At 41.4% G+C, this 20,907-nt stretch overlaps 1 protein-coding gene across 7 annotated transcripts in view; it reads right to left on the bottom strand.

Moving 5' to 3' along the window:
* cdk12 (cyclin dependent kinase 12) overlaps positions 1 to 20,907 on the bottom strand; it is a 49,798-nt gene that overhangs the window by 16,865 nt on the left and 12,026 nt on the right. For 3 of the 7 annotated variants that reach the window (XM_006798261.3, XM_006798263.3, XM_006798262.3), the window contains exon 14: positions 18,925 to 20,560. In XM_006798261.3, the coding sequence (XP_006798324.2) occupies positions 20,148 to 20,560 (413 nt within the window). In that variant the 3' untranslated portion in view covers positions 18,925 to 20,147. Of the gene's footprint in view, positions 1 to 12,180; positions 12,261 to 16,897; positions 16,995 to 18,924; positions 20,561 to 20,907 lie in introns of those variants that run through there. The other 4 variants (XR_015718998.1, XR_015718999.1, XR_437181.3 and 1 more) reach the window with 3 other exon arrangements.

The raw sequence follows: 20,907 nt of genomic DNA, 5'->3' as shown, positions 1-20,907 counted from the left end.
AGGCCATTAGCACAACTAGAATTTAACCACTCACTAATCAGGAGTTAATCACCACGTTCTTTCATTTTAAAACCATTTTCTCAAAGTTTGAATTTATTAACATGCTTTGATTTACACCTTGGAACTCTAATAGTTCAGCTTCTGTGTGTGTTTCCAGTGTGTGCAGTGACACAAACAGGCATCTATGCTGCACTGAACCCTGTACACCAGTATGTTGTAAATCTGTAGAACTGCTCTGTGAGCGCATTTTGGAAAGGCAGAAAAAGCACTGAAACATAGCAAAACACAAAGGGACCCCAATGCAAGTCATCAATGCCAATTAAAAATTATTTGTGCCAAAATAAAGCTCAGTGGCTCTGCAAGATATTAAATGTATAAAGTGTTTATCAGCTCTGGGTTTTAGAACTAATACTTTAATATCGCACAGCACTGTGTTTTGAAAATGTTTGTTTTTGATTGAGCTGAGGATTTTTTCTTCTCTCTACAAGAGATGCTCAATTTATGGGTACTGGTTTATTTATGCTCCTACTTCCCAAACACTTCAAATGAAGCTAAGCTTGTGCCCAGTCATTTAGGTGGGTACAGCTGATATTTTTACTTTGTTTTAAATTCCAATATGAAAGAGGTACCGCGATGTGATGAGTCCAGAGGAAATATTATCGGAATCTCTTCAGGTTTTAAGAGGTTTAAAGCAACTTGTAGCTCATTGTTAGCCGAGTGGCCTATAACTTTGATGTTTTTATTTTAAACATTACTCTGATAATGTTGTTTTCGGCTAGAGCAAGCAGCTGTTCCAAGTGGAAAAAAACCTCTAAAAACCCACTGACCTGCCTGCCACTAAATATAGACAAATACACAGGATATATTTAAACATCTCTGCATTTATCAAAAAAAAATAAAATAAAAATAAAAAAATAAAAGAATAAAGAATAAAGGAGACCAAAGAAAGAGTTAAAAGAGAGTAAGTACCCAATCAAATTTACAAAGTCCAAAATGCGACTTTTCAATGAACGCTAATTCTTGGCTAACAAGTTTGTCACCTTAACACCTTAAATTATACAGGGTGGGCCATTTATATGGATACACCGTAATAAAATGCGAATGGTTGGTGATATTAAAGTCCTGTTTGTAGCACATTAGTATATGTGAGGGGGCAAACTCCTCAAGATGGGTGGTGACCATGTTGGCCATTTAGAAGTCGGCCATCTTGGATACAACTTTTGTTTTTTCAATAGGAAGAGGGCCATGTGACACATCAAACTTATTGGTAATGTCACAAGAAAAACAATGGTGTGCTTGGTTTCAGCGTAACTTTATTCTTTCATGAGTTATTTACAAGTTTCTCTTTGTTCACAGCCATTGACATGTCGAAGAGGTTAACACGTGAGGAGCGAAATTGTGTTGATATCTGGTGAACGCAGTAACCGGGTCATTGCAGCAGATTTCAATGCAAGACACCCTACGAGGCCACCCATCTCCCATGCTACAGTCAGCAAACTGCTTGCTAAGTTTCGTGAAACTGGTTCAGTGTTGGATTTGCCAAAATGTGGACGCAAGAAAACTGTCACTAATGAAGAAACATCAGTGGCTGTCCTAGCTTCATTCAGCAAGAGCCCACAGCGTAGCACTCGCCGCATGTCACTGGAAAGTGGCATTAGTCGAACATCCCTTCGGTGGATATTAGCTACTCACAAATGGCACCCATACAAACTCCAGCTACTGCAGCATCTCAATGAGGATGACCCAGATCGGCGCACAGAATTTGCAGAATAGGCAAAACAAAAATTGGAACAGGACCCTCAGTTCGCGCAGAAGATTTTGTTCAGTGATGAAGCAAACTTTTATGTGAATGGTGAAGTTAACAAACAAAACCACCGCTATTGGTCTGACACTAACCCACATTGGATGGATCCCTCCAAGACTGTTGGAACAACAAAAGTGATGGTTTGGTGTGGTATATGGGGTACAACGATAGTGGGTCCATTCTTCATCAATGGAAACCTCAAGGCCACTGGATATTTCCCCCCTTATTCACTGAAGCTGGCACGTTCCCTGAGTTTTCCAGCAAGATGGTGCACCACCACATTATGGGTGCCAGGTCTGAGCATTCCTAGATGAACAGTTTCTTGGAAAGTGGATTGGTCGTCGTGGGCCAGTTGAATGGCCCCCAAGGTTTCCCGATCTGACCCCCTTAGACTTTTATCTTTGGGGTCATCTGAAGGCAATTGTCTATGGTGTGAAGATAACGAGATGTGCAGCACCTGAAACTACGGATACTGGATGCATGTGCTGGCATTTCTCCTGCAGTGTTGCTATCAGTGTGTGAAGAGTGGGAGAAGAGGGTTGCATTGACAATCCAACACAATGGGCAGCACATTGAACACATTTTATCAGTGGTCAGAAACTTGTAAATAACTCATGAAAGAATAAAATTACGTTGAAACCAAGCACACCATTGTTTTTCTTGTGACATTACCAATAAATTTGATGTGTCACATGGCCCTCTTCCTATTGAAAAAACAAAAGTTGTATCCAAGATGGCCGACTTCTAAATGGCCACTATGGTCACCACCCATCTTGAGGAGTTTGCCCCCTCACATATACTAATGTGTCACAAACAGGACTTTAATATCACCAACCATTCGCATTTTATTACGGTGTATCCATATTAATGGCCCACCCTGTACTTTATTGAACCCCGTAGAGAAATTCCTCTCTGCATTTAACCCATTCACTCAGTGAAGCAACAGGAAGCCACTGGGTGCACGGGGAGCAGTGTTTAGGGACAGTACCTTGCTCAGGGGTACCTCAGGGTAGTTGTTTAGGGAATCGAACCCCCGATCTTCCGATCATGGGGCCACCACTCCACCTATTGAGCTATCCCTGACCAAATCACAGTGAATTAAATCAAATTAAATCACCTTGAATTGTGATTATGAAGTGCTGTGTTCACTGACTATAATTAGATAAAAGAAATAAGTACAGCGTGTTTAAGAGCAACACAATGAAGAAACAGTGTGCGTTTAAAACATAGTTTTAAATTTGAGAAATGTATTTGTTACCTGGGATGACAAATCCTCTTCTCTATTTCTACATTTATACGAAGGCAAAGCAATACATTTTGCACTGCTAAATTCAATGTTCGAACAATTTCTAGATGACACACATCACACAGAACAGCATGCCCAATTCATGAAAGCAATGCGAAACTCTCAACTGCAAACTTTTCCATGTGCCTGAGTGTGCCAAGAAAGATGTGAAGACATGGACTGACACACCATCTCTTCTCTAAAGCCTTCCTCCTCAGCATCGCCAGATTAAGGGATTAGAAGGCAAGGCAAGCACTAAAGCTGGCTAATTCTCACCCAAGCACAGAGAGCTAAGGCTACCCAGAGCCCCGTGGAGCCCCTCTCTCCTCAGAGCAGCTGTGTGGTGGAAAAGAGGGACAGAACCACTTCCCTCTGAGGGACCGGAAGAAAAGGAAAGAGAAATCAAAGCATCGTTTATATGACTTTTGCACGGATGGCCTTTTATTTAGGGCTAAGAACAAAAGTAAAGTTTGTATACCCCGCAAAGTCTCAAATATAAACTTTCCTCTGTAAATAGTGCAATTAATTTCATAAGATTTTAAATCATTTGTATTGTTCTCCATTGTATTACCTTAGATCTGTAACACTGATTCTTTAATATGTTCTCATAATATGTGTTGATACAAGGAACCCACTTCAAATAGAATCCAGACAAACAGACTATAATACAATGCGATCCTTATGCAGTGTTCAGGATCTAACCAGTATTAATGGGACGTCACAAAGCTTTACTTAACATAACAATGTCCCAGCACTGCCACTTTTTATACATGACTGCACTTGATATCTATTCATTTAGAGTTCCCTTTCACACCAACATTTAGATCTTTGCTGGTATGAGAGGCATACACTATGAATCAATGAATCAAGGGTCCAACTAATTAATTGTTGAGAGATATAATATAAAGAAAAATTGTTAACCAGACAGGCAGCTGGATACTTGTTGAATTTCTGGGGTATATTAATTATATTTTATTTGAATGAGGCCAAACCAATCAACATTAACAAAGCACTTTTAAAGTGACATTTACTATTTCTCTTGGATGAAGGTTGGAAAGTTGGTGGGACACAAAGGCAAACAATGAAGCACGAGGGAAAGATTTCCCAGCAGAGTCTCAGCACAAACACACATATTCATCTTGAGTTTCTGTGCACTTGGGAGAGCAAAAGCAGGTAAACGACATCTATCTCAGTTTGCATGCGATGAACAAGAGGAAAGGCAATGAAAGTAAGAGAGAAAGAGAAGGAGAAATGGGGGTAAAGACAGAGAGGGTCCGTGGTTTGGGCGCGTGCTCTCCAGTGGGCAGAGGACAATGCAAAGCTGGCAGAGTTAGTGTCTCTTGCCAGAGGGAATAGAGTGCCACATGGTGCCCCTTTTGAGCAGGGCCAGCCTGGAGGGGGATGTGGGCCACAATGCATGCACGCATGTGTGCTTGTGTCTGCTTTTGTGCATGCACTTGTGCACATATGTGCATGTGTGTACATCCACACAAATCTTTTCAAAAGGAGAAGAGTCGAGGATGATGTATGTTCAAGTTTTAGGTGTAATTTATGTAGATTTGTGTGTGTGTTAAAGTGCAAAACTGGTTGTGTGAGTGTGTGCGCGCCTATGTGAAGGAGGGGGTACAGAAAGGTGGGGCACAGGGTGGGTGTGTGTGCGGGGGAGTCCCAGTTCCCTTTTGCATCTTAAATTCCTCAACATCTGTTCAACCCTTCTCTGTGGTAGCAGCAGCGGGTTGTGAGTTCTCTGTGTACGTGTGCACGCGTGCTTGTGTGTGTTGACTGTTTATGTCTGTCTTCATATGTGCATGCTCTGCTGAAGGTGCTGGTTGTTACCCGCACCTTAATTAGAAGAAGACAGAGACTCATTTTCAACAATACTTTCAGGTAATGGGAGGCGTTCACAGTGAATACAAAGAGAGACCCATTCACCTCCAAAAACTGCTACATCTCCTCCGCTCCCAGGACTGTGACCCAAATTACATCTCAAGTTCAACGGCTTTGATCAAAAACTAAAATGCACGTTACAGGTTTGCATTGTTAATTTTTTGTTTTCCTTAATTTTGCAGTGGATAAGGCTACAGTTGGCAGATGAAGCAGGATAACGTACAAAACCAAGTAGGGCAACCTGAATGACCCAAGAGTGTGTCCCAGCTATTAAGCCTGACTGCATTTAGTACAGTTTTCTAGCACAGATTTGAAGAGGTCTGAGTGAGATGTGGGTTAGCAGTAGAGCACCATGTGCACGTATGAATGGGAAATGAAATTTTTGAAATGAAATATTTAGGTCCTGTGTGCCATCTCCTGAGCGAGAGCGACTCGAGTTTCAAAGCGTAAACACAAACAGCTCTGAGCGAAGGCAGTGGTGCAAAATGAATTTTATCAAGTACGTTATACGTTTGCAATGCCGCTATCTTTACTAATAACTTTAATAACACCATACACAACTAACTGACTATATTTCAGAGCAGAAAACTCTTCTCTAAACTCAATTTAACCAACAGTCCAGCAATTGTTTATTATATTGCAGTTTAAAGTATACATTTTTAGAAATTAAATGACAATGCAATGCAGATAATAAGTAACATTAGCAAATTATGTAGCAGTAGCTGCATGCTTTCAGATGACTTTACATACAGAAGTACAATGGCATTCACTTATAGCAATGCAAGTTAATTAAGTTTATGTTTAATATAGGATGTAAAACTCTGTTTATCAGTTGCCTGTCTGGGTCAGAGGTAGACACATAAAGCAACGAGACTGCACAGACCCATCTGTAACCTCTTTGACAGACACTATCCATTCGGCACCCCTCACTAACCCGGTGCCAGTCTTGTGCCACCTTGATGCCAAGCCTGCCAAACTTATGTCACATCAGACCAGACCCTGTGTCAACTCCTCACAGTACATATGCCAACCCGATGCCCTCCACATGCCAACCTCATGCTAGATTGGTGGCAATCCTCAGACAACAATATGCCAAAGGAGGACCTCTGTTTGGTCCTGTGTGCTAATCCCCCTCAGTGGTGGGCACTGGGCGACACTGTATGGAAGTGGAAAAGGTCAAAAGTCACTAGTGAATTAGGGTTCAAAGACAAATCTGTCGTTTTGGTTCTTCTTCAGTGAATGCAATTAGCAATGAAATCATGCTCCCAAGCCCTGCTTAACCACTAATCTCAGAGTCTCTGGGTTCCCTCCAGTCTGCCTGTCTACCAGCCTGTCTCCCACCAAAGCCCCTCACCTCTGTCTCTCTCTCTGTCTCTCTCTGTCTCTCCTGATGCCTGCTGGCACTTTGGGAGCAGTGCCCCTCCAATCCCTGTACCCCCCCCCCCCCCCCCATCTTCCATTTCCACCTCCCCCCACCCCACCTCCTATCTTCCTCCCTCCCTCTTCCTCCTCCTCTGGATGCCAGCCGACGGCCCTCACAGTGTGGCACGCCATCTGCTGCCGCCCGCCCCGGCAACCCCCCCTCCCCTCTACCCCCGCTCCCCCCCCCCTCCAACACACCCCTGCAGACAGCAGCTACCCACAATCCCCCTCTGCCTCAGCCGCGCGGCGCATAGAACAGGAGGCTTTCGCACAGATCACTTCACCCCCCGATGCCCCCGCCATAAAGGAGGAAACTGGGGAAAGTGTGTGTTTTTGTGTATTTACAATGAAAGTGGTGGGGGCTTTATGGCCAAAGGAGGCAAGCTAAATAAAAACAACACACGTTCTGTACATGCATGTGTACATCCATGTATGCACGCCCAATACAAAACACTCGGTTACACTTCACATTTGGTTTTTGTTGTTGTTTTTTTGATTTTTTATCTTGCTGAGCATGCATTCACATTCACAAGTCACTTGTTCACACTTAGCCAAACACTTTTTAACTTGAAGTTTACTTTTTTTTTTGGTTGTATAAGCCACGCAATCCTCACATGCATTCAGGACTCGATCTTCTACTTCAAATGTCTTTTTTTCCAGAGAGTTTACAGATAATTTCTGCAAATATATAGAAATCCAAGCAAGATGCTGATCTTGTCGTCTGTTACAATATATGTCAGTAAATTTGGATACCATCACTGAGTCTTTGGTGATTTTGGTGATGCGTTTTACATTTAGTTAATAGGACGGACACAATACAGGATGCCTCGACACAGGGGTAAAGCCTCTTTACCAATACGCATGCCGCTGCTCCTGGTGGCAGGGCTCTCTGATTACTGTTTATCTTTGAAAAAGAGGAATAAATAAGATGAGAGGCATTAAACTATAGAGCAGAGAGAGAAGGAGAGAGCAGTGCTCCATCCATCTTGTGTGAGTATGGAGCCTCATTCCTGGCACTCTATCCATCAATGAGCGCAACATTAACTCTCTGGATCAGAACCAACATCCCCAGATCTCTCTCCATCTCTTTTCCCCTCCCCTCACTCTACTAAACACACACACCAACACACTGATGCAGCATTAGTATTCCAGTTCCATCTATGAAAAACCTCATCATCCACCTCTCTACCTTCCTCTCACCAAGACCCTGTTGTTTTCTGTGTTCATCCCAAAATCTCCCACTCTACTGGAAATCAAGGAGATATTTTTACACTTCGCATGCCTGTTTGCTTTCGCTCATCTCTCTATCCATCTTTACGCACCGCACTAACCTAAACAGCAAACCTCCTCTGCACCTCTGATGTTTAGTTTGTCTCGATTCACCTCTTCTTTTCTCCTCTCCAGATCTCCTCTTTGCCGAGCTGCCTGATCTGCTCCTCTCTTTGTCTCTCTCCCAGTTGGTGTTAATAATTTAACTACTGAGCTGCTGCAGAGCTGGCTCGTGTCCAGGCCCCAGATTGGCACTGTCTGTCTATTTATGACACTGTGTGGCGGTGCACATGTGTGGGATGTGCAAGAGTGAGAGGAGGATTGTGTGTGAGTGTGCGGGTGAATGCGTGCATGTGTTTCCCTATTAGACTTTAGCCAACAGCAAATTAGCCTTCAAAGCCACAAGACTGACACCTAATGTGAAGTTATAGAGAGAGATGTGAGTTGCATTGTTTTTGCAGATTTCTCTTTGCAAAAATGTGTTATTTAACTTACTATTATATTAAGGAGTCATTTTGTATTAGTGTAGTGAGTGGGACACCCAATAACCAATCACAATAAATAGCTGAAGGTCTACTTGACTTTGAGGTTATGTTTAGTGTGATGTAACAGCAGTGGGTGTGAAGCTATTTTTGCTCAAACCCCTTGGTAATCATGCTGAAAATGATTTGGAATTTTACTTGAAAATCTTTATGTGTACTGGTGATCTGTCCAGGGTGTACCCTGCACATATGACAAGTTAGAGAGCCTTCAACCCCCAACCCCAAACCTGGATGGATGAATGGTCACCATTTGAGTTACATTCTTATCTTAAAATAACATGCATATTCACTTTACTCAAGCTTTTACTGCTCCCCAAAAACTTTAAATTCACACATTAAAAAGAAAACAAAATACAAAAGGGAGTGTATATTGGAATTGCAGTATTAAAAGCTCACAGGAACCACAGTCCTAAGATTACATTTTTAATCTTTGGACAAGTTTGTACGTTTTATGTGTCTAATTGGGGGGAAAACACAGAATTAATAACAGTGAAGAAAAGTGTGAGTTTGGTGATTGAACACTAAAGATTCTTCACAGTAGTTTTAAAGGTTTTTTGCAATAACGCAAACAATTTCTTTCATCTTTGGTTTCATTCATAGTACTGTATCAAATTGATGTGAAAATTCAGGATATTTCATACAATAATGCAATATTATAGTTACCACAATGCCTTTTGTGAAAAATACATACACTCCATGATAATAAGTGTTGTGATGGTTATTTGGAATGGGATCTGGTATGGCCGAGAACACTCCTAAAATTCAGGTTTCTTCCTGTTAAAAGGGAGTTTTTCCTTCCCGTTGTCACCAAGTGTTTGCTCAGTTCAAAATGTAAATCAAACTTAAGTCTTTTATTTATTTAATTTGTTCAATTTACCTTAGCTTTTTTTTTTTTAGTTTAGTTGCTTCTATTGTAGTAGTTTACACATTTCCCCAACAAGCCAGAGATCCTTGGTTTGATTACAGGAGGAGACACAAATCCCTTGGGGTTTGTGTCAGGAAGGGCATTCAGCATAAAAATCTACCAAATCAAAAATGTAGCGCTTACCCGCTGTGGCAACACCTTGTGAATAAGATAAGATGACCTTTATTAGGTTATCTTCTGAATAAAGGAACAGCTCAAAGTAGCTTTGATCTTAGTCCTTAGTTTTTTTGAAGTTTACTTCTGTATATTTTGCCTGCATATTGAGAAACACGATTGCACGAGCACGTTCCATTAATTAATTTGTATGGGATACAAGAAGGCAACGACATTTGAGACTAGGGCCTCATAACTTGTCACTCTTAAGTTGAGGCTTACATAATTTTATTCTTAAAAAGAGAGAGAGAGAATTAAAGTAAAGCATCATAGTTTAGAAAGTACAAGGAAGTAAATTCAGATTATATGGGCGAAGACGTGCAAAAATATTTTAAAGTAACAAAATTATCATGGAGGTAAAAAAAAAAAATCTTAAAGTCTATAAAGAGCATAGTGCCATGCTATATTTATAGCAAGAGACCATTGCTGTACATTACAATAGGTTGACTGTAAAATAAATGTTCAGTGTTGTCAATCAGAGCTACCAGCTTTTTGCTATAAATTAATTGACAGCATTTTCTTACAATGTAAATCCTGAAATACTAAATACACAGAAATGATAATCACTTATTTTAATTAAAGCTGCATTACTTTCCTGTGCCAACGCTTGCTGTAATGAGCTCTACATCAAATTTCCCAAAAGTGGATCCTGCATTACCTGAAAGAACAAAACAACTATAAACTCTGCAGATTCAGCAATTCAGTTTAAAAAAGAAAAAAAAAGAAAAGAAAAAAGGTGACATTTCCGAAGCAAGTGTGTGACACCGTGAATCTTGATGCCACCTCCTACACCTCTCACCCTCCTACAACGCAGCCCACAACAGATCTCTGTTGGGTAAAATCAGTACAAGCAGCTCACGACGTATTTATTCGTGGTATTATCAATCATCCTTAGAATTGGGAGTCATCCTAAGTTACGTTATTCTGCCCTGAAGCAAAGAAACATTTGTAAATGCACATACTTTCTCCAGACTTGAAACAAATTAGGAGAATTATACACTCATTTACTTGTAACTTTTTTTGGCCTTGCGTTTCTATGCCTTCCGTACATTAATTTATAGCTTCACACTTATTTTGAAATTCTAGTGTTTTGTCTAAACTGTGATCAACAAATGGTTGCTGTTTTGTTTGCCAGTGATGTCACTGTCAAATTCTTACAATAACTCTGTGCCTGCGAAACCGATGTTGTTTAACGAACGGGCTGTCGTAGCATCGAGGCCTTTTCTGGTATTCATAGTAAACAGACATATGCAAGGCCGCCCACCGCTCCACCTTATCTAAATTTGATATCTCAGAAGGGCCTTTCACACTTGTCGGAAAACATAAACACACCGCGAGCGGCTGCGCGCACATAGAACCTGCACTGTCATTAATTTCAGAGATGGAGGGAGGTCACCGTACCAGACGGTGTTTGTGTGTCTGTGTGCAAGCATGTGTGCAAGCTCACATGGTATTGGATGTGTGTGTCATACGTATGTGAGCGTGCACGTCGAGTGGGGGGATGGAAACACGCATGTGCACACACACATACACACACCGGTGTTGACAGGTGGCTGTGGTAAAGAGGTGGTCCCTGAGCTGGGGTCTGCCTGTCTCTGGCTGAGAGAGAGAGGAATAAAAAGCTCCCAGCAGCTGTCGCCCTAATTCCTCTAACACGGTGCTTGTGCTCTGATTAGAAAACAGATCTGGCCTCTAATTTACTCCTGACACCAACTAATGCTCTATATCTCAATTGCTCCGTCCCCGCTTGCCACTGGCCTGCCTGGCTGGACACACACACCTAGTGACTCAGAAAGCTAAAGTATAAGAGCGTACACCGGGACACAAAACGACCAGATGAGCGTGACTAGCAATCCACTGAGTCCTCATTGACATATGATGACTGCAATCCAGATGTGACATTGCATTGCTCTTCTCCTCAATCAGAAAAGCCAGGTCTGAGTAGTCAAGTGTGTTTCAGGACAGTCTGCACTGCCAAATATTTGCATGTAGAGCAATTTGCAACAGAAAGTGAAGATTCAAATGAAATTTACTAACTTGAATTTACAGAAAAAATTAGCTTTGAAATTAAGAGATGACTAAAAATGTTATATACGTGCAGTGGTTCCTCACCGTGTCGAAATAAAGCTATGTCTTCTTGGGGCCCTCGTCAGAGGCTACACAAGTATGCAGGTTGAGAGCAGCTTGACCTTAAACTTATTTTATTATCGGGGTTTTTTTCTATTTTATTAATCTTAAAGGCCAGAAGATGAAAAATTATTGAGTGCCGCTTCCTCGCATTTTAGCTTGACCTCTTGTTTTTAATTACAACTGCTACTAAAATATGGCACCAAACCCATACAACAGAAGGCAAAAACAGAGTGACGAGGTTGTCAGATTTATGTCCGAGCATGCCTGGAATCCAAAATATGTCAAAAGTATTTCATGTTGGGAAAACAGAAAATTATTGCTGGAGATGACTGTCTTTATTCAGTAGCCAAATGCACATTTTTCACCTGACGTTTAGCCTTCTTTATGGTTCCACAAGACATAAAATATTGCTTAATAAAATATTTTTTTGGTGCTTTTGGTCTTTGCTTATTTTACAGAAGAGATTATAATATTTTAGTTCTTTTTTTAAGTGTCTTATTGATTTTTCCTGTTTGATATTAGCTTAAATCTTGTAAGAAGAACTTAAAGTTAATTGAAAAATAGACCTATTCATCTATTTTATGAAAAAAAGGGTATAAGACAAAGAGAAATAAAGAAGAAATAAAGAGCCTATATTTTTCGACTGTGGGGCTGACTGCCCCACAGTCGAACATATAAAGTGATGTTCAGTGCAGCCTGTTTTTATGCCAACAACGGAGGACAGGCTGGCTGGGTGTCTGGGTGCCATGACGGGGTTGGCCCAGCAGGGGGCAGAGGTGTGATGCAGGGAGTAGGAGGTGACAGCTCAGTGTCACACTGCACACAGGGTGTCACCTCAGCAGGCTGGGAGAGAGAAAGAGAGAGATGAGACAAGAAGAGGGAGAAAGTGGACAGGGAGACAAAAAGGTGAGAGCTCTATCTCAATCTGTGTGTATGTTCTTGTTTAGCTATCTTAGTGAGGACCGCTTTGAGTTTCAGACCATTGGTGCGAGGGCACTTTCACATCTTCACATTTTTACACCACTTCAAAGATCTATTTGATTTTAGTGTCAAGGTTAAGAAGGTTAAGCTTTAGTTCATGTTAAGGTTAAACACTTAGAGCGATTAAGGTTTTTTTTTTTAATATCTTTTTATAATCTTTAAAAGCCAGCTAAGTTTTTTTTCTGTTCTGGAGTATACCAGAACTTGGCGTTATGGTGACTTAATTGTATTCATACCTTATTACTGGTGTGTTTTATGTCGGCCAACAAATTATTAGTTCAGCAGACTCCGGGGTAACCTTAGCCACAAAGATGAATAATATATATAAAGCTTTCAAGCAAATCCAGATTAAAAATAAACTAATGAAAAGGATTATAGTCTAGACCAGAACATGGATTATTATCTTTCTGTTTTTCTTTTTCTCAGAGCATGGTGTTTATGTAATTACACTCACTCCCAGAAGGAAGAGGCAAAGTTCACTTTTACGTGTTTTTAACATGAGAATTTGTCATAAAAACTGTGTTAAAAAGCCCAAAAAAACCTAAAGAAAAAAAATCACACAGTGGCTTTTAGATTTTTATTCTGAAGCCTCAACTTCCATCATCTTCTTGGGGTTCTTTTTAGGGTCATAAGCACTGGTTGGTTAGTTGGTTGGTGTATCATCTACATGAGAACGTCTTAGAGAAAATAAAGCCAATTAAAATACTAGAATCCCACTCACTAATGTTTTAGTGAGTGGGATTCTAGTAATTCTAGTAATATTTTAAACTTTGAACACAGCAAGCTATATTATTGGTCAGATATCTGCATTAAAAATATTCCAAAAGAAAACGCCTCCATCAACATGACACAGCCAGTGGCCTAGTGAGTGTGACGGTCATTGGGCCACACCCTAAATCATGTATAACTTTAAGCATTAAAATTATTAACAGTCAGTCAGTTATAAATGGTCACATAAATGGTTATTTATTTATTTACTTTTTACCAGGTTGTAAATGTGTTTATTTCTGCTGTAAATGCAGGCATTATGGGGAGTGACTCGCTTTTAGAGCCGGCCTCAAGTGGCAATTTCATGAACTGCAGTTTTTGGCTCTTCATACTGTATTCCTAGAATGAAATGCCTAGTCAAAATTGAATTTAAATTTATTTGGTTCTTTTATTTTAATAAGGACATAACTTCAGGGATAAAAGATGATGTAAAAAAAAAAAATTATATCAGGTCACTTTAAAAATGCTTTTCCTTATTAAAAAAAAACAAGCTTTGTAATAGGCTACCACAAGGTTAGGTTTCTTTGTGTAGGTGGCTCTGTATATGGTGTGTGTGTGCTGTGTGTGTGTGTTTTTATTTCCTCTTTCTTCTCTCTCTGTCCCTACTATCTGTCTCCAGAGACTCACTTGGCATCTCTCCCTACTTTTAATTCTTGCTCCACAAACTGCTGCTGTCTGCACACAAGCTGGCAGTACACACACACACACACACACACACACACTCTTGATTTAAGAATAACTCCCCTACCCACAAAAAAGAGAGATGCCCATGCAGCCATGGTTTAGATGCAACACACACATTTGTCTTTTACATCACTGTCATCTGAAATATTGGAGGGGGACTCACAAACACATACAAGGGGCATTAATCACACAGTACAAGTTGAATCCAAAGTGATAAACACAAATACACATCCAGTGATGAAAGACAGAGATGCTTACAGTCTCTCAGGAAATACACAGTCATTCCCAGATACTCACACGCTTCACCACTGACAGTAACACACACACATAGGCGGCATCCTTGTTACTGAGAACACAAATCCAGTTTGAAAGAAAACACACACGATAAGCCCTTAAAACATCAACGCGAGTCGAGAAAGTAAAAGGATATGAACATTCCAAACTTATTTGACTCTTATGATCCCCGTTTGCTGCTCCTTTACTTTTAAACTCGGCTTTATTAACACAGCTGTCAGCGATGCTCGCACAGCCGCTCACATGCATTCCAAGTTCTCGAGCAAAACATACACTCACTGACAGGCAGACAACACAAACTTCAAAAGCGAGAAATTAATAAATTAAAGGAAAGCCTGATAAGGATGAATAAATAACAAGAAGAGAGAGAAAGGGAAACAAAACAGGAAGGAAAGTAGAGTTTCTATAAGAGAGGAAGCAGAAAAGGAGTTGCGGTGATTTTGGAAGGAGGCTGGAGGTGCAGACAGAGAGAGGCAGATTCTGTCACACACTTCCAATTTTAACTGGCATGCAGCAATTCAGCCGCAAAGATATAACACACACACACACTCCACAGATATATATACCCTACGTGTGCAATTGTGCGTGTGCTGCAGGTGGAAAGTGCCTGCAAGACACAGCGTGTGGCAGAGTGACTCGCTTGTCTTTTGAGTTTCCTACACTCCGAGTCCTTTTTTTAATTATTTGGAGAAGGGTGTGAGTGTGAACACAAATATGCAAATGAAACGGTTATTATTGCATTGCTCATCAAGCAGCGCGGAGCAGACATTAATAGGCTGATGAATATGCATGTGAATTTGTTAATTAAGTTAATTATTCTGCTGAAAATGCATTCGTCTTCCAAGGACATCTTCCCCAGGATTCCAACCTGCTCCACTCATTAGTCATGCGATATTTTACACTGGGCGCTGGGACAAGAGGTAGGGAAGGGAGGGGCAGTAGGGGCCACCGGGGTTGATATGTATACAATATCAGGGCATCGTGGGTTTCAAGTCCACTGAAGAACAGTACTAAAGGCTTCAGAAATAGATATAATGGCGACTAATCATTCAGCAGCTCTTCAGAACCGAAGGGTCAGTGAAAGAGACAAAAGCACTGCAGCCACAGCTACAGTGGGGCGTGCACGCTCCTACTGGCCAGACGTTCGCTCCATCTCTGCTTTTCTCTTTCCTCTCCAGTAATTCCCCCTGTTCGCTGCTTTTCCTCTAATTGCTTATTAAAACCCTCTTAAATGAACTTTTTGTGCCAACTTTCCAACACATTAATTAATTGTTGTAGCCAATTAAGTGTCGCTGCGCAAATGAGCTTCAGCACAAATGGTCCTGCAGGGCCCGTCCCCCCCAACTCCACACCCACCCACCCACCCCCTCGCACCCCCACCCCCCTCCTCCTTTTCCTCTTCCACCATCCTCACCGACAGCTTTCCCAGCAGCCCCTCTGCCCTTAAAGAGGCAGCGTCAACACAGACTCATGGAGAGAGACAATAACGTTGCCTAGCTCATGAAGCGCTTTGAATAGAATTGGTAATGAGATGGTGAGACCTTGGAAAAATACTTTTGCAAAAGTGCAGCGTCACGCAGAGAGGGTGAAGTGTCTTTGGCTAACGGGGAGTTCACTGCGATAAGGTCGGGGAAAGATTTTTAAAAGTCAGCATCATCCGCCCGTGAGGGTATTGATTATTGTTAGAGCAAATCATTTAGAATTTGGCCCAATCATCCCAGATTATTTTATGACCTGGCGGCAGTGACTTAATATAAAAGCGTCACACATCTGTATCATCTGGCTGATCCAAAAAGCCCTTATAAAAAAGCCCTCTTTGGTTGGCCTCACTGCTGTTCAACAATCAAAAAATAATGTGTGTGTGTGTGTGTGTGTGTGAGTGAGTGAGTGAGTGAGAGAGAGAGAGGGAGTGCACTTTTCTCACAAAACTATAAACTGAGAAGAAATGGAGATGGTGTTATGGCATCAATAAAGCATGCTGTTGCAGCAGTAAAGCATATATCACTGCTGGGATAAAGTCAATCAATTTTTGAAATATCACATAAATAAAGATGTAGCCATAAACGAAATGGCTGACATTAAATTCTGCTTGATAGAAGACAAAGAAGGATATGATGAAGACAGCACAATTTGCTCACGACCCGAAATGCTTTCAAAATTCAATGTGATTTGTTTTGTTTTTTCCCCATTTGGCGACAATATGTTGGTGGGGAGGTTTACGTTTCCAGTCAAGAAAACACTACTACTTATATGCAATTTCTGTCTTATATTAACTATTTTTTCTTAATCCCACTTTGTGTAGTGTGTGCTTTAGATGAGCAACTGAGGGAGTCTGTGCCTCCCTTCACTGAGTTTACACATAGTCACTGATCAAACAGCCTCAGTCAGCAGACTCGACATCAAACTGTAGCACGGCTCAGAGATACGACAGCAGCCCAGATTTACACTCTACAAACGAGATGCCACGCAGACCCGCATTAATGCATGTTCTCATAGCTGTGTGCACGCAAGTAGAATAGATGGGTATTTGGATACTTTACATGATAATTATAAATCCAGATAAAATTGAGAAATATATCACAGCATATAAGATATAATGACTGATTTACAAATTGGTCCAGAATTGTTAGTTTTGTTGTGTTTCTGAAAGGCCCACATGAAGATATCTAAATGTGTGAAATACCCCTCACTGTTTGACTGACCTAATCGTTTGCTTAAAATGAAACATTAAAATGCAGCTTTAAATGGCTTACTTTGCTCCTGCTCAGCAGTTGCCCTCTTTGCCTGCCCGTGAATCTCATCTTCTGTCGTCTCACTTCACTTTCTTCTTTTTCTTGCATCCTGATTTTGCTGCCAAATTAAAATGTACAAGTTGAGACACATTGAGGTGCCAGGCGTTTAAGATTTTTTTAGATTGCTACAATGTTCCCTGCAGGAGCCAGAAAAATGCTAATGAATATTTTGACTGAGAAAGTTTCAGCTTGAAAACTAAAACAGGTCACTTCACTCAGTCTAAACAAAAGGAAATAAACTCTAAGAACTGTCATTTTGCTTTTTTTTTCCATACTTCTAACAGCTGATCTGCATTTACTCAGAATGATCGACATTCCTACTACTCTAGTACTCTTGTTATTTTAGCGTTAAACAGATGTGCAATGTGTTGGCTGCTAATTGTCTAAGGGTTTCAATTTTGACACAATGGAGACAGAGTGTCTAATTGATCAGATTACGTTTAAAATAAACTAGATTCCAAATAATATATCAATCAGCTCAGACAAGGCTGAGAAAATTAAGCCCAGCAGTGACGGAAAAAAAGAAAAAGAAAGAAAAAAAAAATCACATTTCATGAATATAATTTGGCGTGAACTGACTGAAATATACTGTCAGTCAATTCACTGCTTGTCTGGAAGTCCACCAAAATCCCTGCAGCTGACAGTGAAGTGGCGGCATCCAAAATGGAGGCTCCATTTTGAGCACCACCGTCGCCCGTCTCTGCCATCGCGAGTACGTGCTTCAGACTGGCAGCATGGCACATTTATGGGCATTCCCCATAAGGTGCCTTTCTGATTGATGGCACAGCCTCATGCACCTCCCTCTCATCACTCCTCGGTCCTGATTTATTCGTCTAGTCTCTGTGACTTGGCACTGGCATTGCCCACTACTTCTCCTGTGGAAACTCCCTGCGGGCACATTCACTATTATTTGGAGTCCCGGTGGGCAAAGGCATCAGACAGAAACATGCACGCACACACAGCACCGTCTCATCTCACTCACACTGGGCCTGTGCTAGAGGGCAGGTGAGCCTCCCACTGCCTCCACTCTGAAAGGATCTCTCACCCAGAGGGCTCAGCTGCTTGGTGGGCCAGAGGGGTAAGCGGCTCTGTAAGCGGCTCTGTAAGCCTGCCAAGTGACGAACTGGTCTGGGGTATGCACGAAGCCAATCCGGCACGCGCAAAAACTCACACGTGCACAAACACACGGGCAGTCTGCATGAACCTTGCATACTTCTCTCGTTGCCAATCTACATTTTATGAGCCTGTCGGGATCTCCATAAAGAGATCAACCCTAGTAGTGAAGGAATCAATATACATAAATACGCTTTCAGCATAGGGAGCCCTACGAATACGTTTTGTGTGCATTATAGCTACTCGCTTTTTTTGGTTGGTTGGTTGTTTTTTTGCTCATTATGATGAAACTATAAAAATATTTATATAAAATATTCTCAAGCTATGCTAAACCAGAGCTATGACCAAACCTAAACACTGATTCCGTTCAGCAATGATAGCGAACAGATTACGGCATGTTTGCTAAAAGGGAAAAAGGACAAAAGAACATAGGAAGATAGCACATTACAAATAAGGGTGAAATATTTGGGCCATTTTCATGAACCTGTCTAACACACTGGAATGCACATGCTCCAAAATCTCAGTTTGGTAAATCCTTTACATGGAATTACGCATATTTTCTTGCTTACTTATTAAATTATTTGTTTGTATCTTTAAGTTGTGGTTTGTGAGATGAATATCATTCCTTAGTTACATTTGTTTTTAAATCAAAACAGTGGTTGGAATTTACCTACCACAAGATCAGATTAATAATTAATAATTATAGCCCGGTACGCAACTTGCTTCACATTGCAGTTCTTGAGTTTCAGTCTTCCGAGAAACCTGACTGTGTTGACTTCCTGTAAACTGAGTGGTAGTTTACGTTGGTGCCTACCATCTAGTGGCCGCTTTACACAGAAACATCCAGAAAGGGCAGAACAGACAGTTCATCCGGTCGCATAACTTCCTTTAATAAACTGAACCAAGAAAAAAAAAAAAAAAAACACATTACAAAAAGTTTCTTTTTACAGACACATGAAACCATTTTTCTTTCCTTTCTTTTTCCAAAGCAAAAAAATGGAAACAAAACAATGGACCATTTTTTAGGCATGTTATCATTTTCTTTATGTAAAAAATAACTACACAAAAAAATGAGAGGAAAAACAAACAAAAAAAAAAAGCTTTTGTTGGCAGGTAGGTGAGGAGCAGACGTATGCAAGGAGGCTTTCAAAGCCTACTAGGAAAATCTGGAAAAATGTGTTTCTGTATGTTTCTAGCTTTGCATTCATTTAGCAGAAGAGTATGTGCATTATGGAGCAGTTCATCAAAATGCAGTTTATTCCATGTTTGAGACAGGAACATGAGCACTACAGGCTTGTTACGACACAAAGATCTGCTGTATGTAAAGAAGCGATACCTTAAAGTGAGCGGAGTTAGTTTTAGGTGATGACAGAGTGCGTCATCCGAGTAACCTGTACACCGGTGCCATTCAAAGCCGAAACTTAGCCCACATTTTCACACTAGGCCAAGATCATTCAAGGGTCGCCGGGGTCAGAGTGGAGGCACAAAGCTGAGAACAGGGGAGCTTGAATATGAACAGAAAAAGTCACATCTTCTGAGGTCATTTCCTCAAATGTACCCTTATGTAACAACTAACTTCAACAAGTCTATCAGACTGTCAGGGTGGAGGATAATTACTTCATTCTCCAAAACACTGGTAATCCTGTTAGAAGGGGGCACTGCTGTGCACATGACAATCATTTGTTCTAGGGCAAAAAAAAGATATTATAGTTGTTTTCGAAGTTGCTTGTCAGCGGTGTAACACTCAATTTGAAAGCTACACTTCATTCGACACCAGACCCTTCAGTTTAGAGGAGAGAGAAAGGGTTTGCAGATGGAGAGTATGCATAACCGCTGAAAGTCAGACTAACCTGCTGAGATACTCCCACCATAACACCACATGACCGCTCATTCTGCAGGCAGAGATATTCATGACCACTTCTAAAAATTCTCCTCTTTCATTCAGGCATTCATTATCAAAATCTTTGATCCAACTTTCACTACCTGCACAGGGTCCAGTGAGTCATACTCTGTAGGTGTCCCTCTGTATTTCCTTATAGGCCAGGATTGCTGGACCAGTCCCACGATACCCAGGTTGATCTCGACGGGGGACTGAGGGTCAGCGGGCAGCTCCGTGGGAAAAGCGGAGGTCCTGGTCTTTGGGAAACTGTGCCGCAGTGGTAGGAGCAGCAGTCGCTAGTCCTGCTGGGGCTTCAGCGGCAGCTGAAGGTTTAGGTGGAGAGCTTGCAACCCATGGTGGAGGGCACTGTCTGTGGGCAAGAGCATCCACAGTAGGAGAAGGATCGTTGCTGCGCTGTGAGGCACCACATTCCGAGTCCTGCTGAGAGATGAGCTGGAGCAAGGCAGCTGCTACAGCAGGGCTGATGTCCTGGCTGGGTTGCGTTTCTGGCGCAGCCTGCTGGGAGTTTCCAACAGTTGATGGAGGTGGACCTGGTGGAGAGGGTGGACGTTGCTCAACAGTTGAAGGCCCCTGGTTGGCCCCAAGCTTTTTTCTTTTTGTCACTGCACCATCTGAAGGGTCCAAACAGAACAGAACACAACACATTAGACGTAATCTTATAAGGCATAATTAAGTTAAACCTACATACTAGCTACACACCCACTAATAAGCTTTCTTTTTCCTCTTATACTCCCAACCTGCATTTAAAGACAGTAGTACTGCATTTCAAATAAGCCTATCATGGAGTTACACAACGTTGACATTCCTACCTTTACCACAAGAGGGAGGGCAGAGCACTTTAAGTGAATCAGCACACTAACTAACTACAAATAGGGAACCATGCTGCAGTGGTAGGCGCAATCTTACAACAGTCTGTGTTTTTGGAATCAAATAAGTTTGTGAACCTAGTGTAGATGCT

Source organism: Neolamprologus brichardi, chromosome 4 (assembly GCF_056152115.1).
Source record: "Neolamprologus brichardi isolate AB-2024 chromosome 4, ASM5615211v1, whole genome shotgun sequence".
In the NCBI taxonomy this organism is placed as follows: Eukaryota; Metazoa; Chordata; class Actinopteri; order Cichliformes; family Cichlidae; genus Neolamprologus; species Neolamprologus brichardi.
This window is presented reverse-complemented; position numbering and strand designations above follow the sequence as displayed.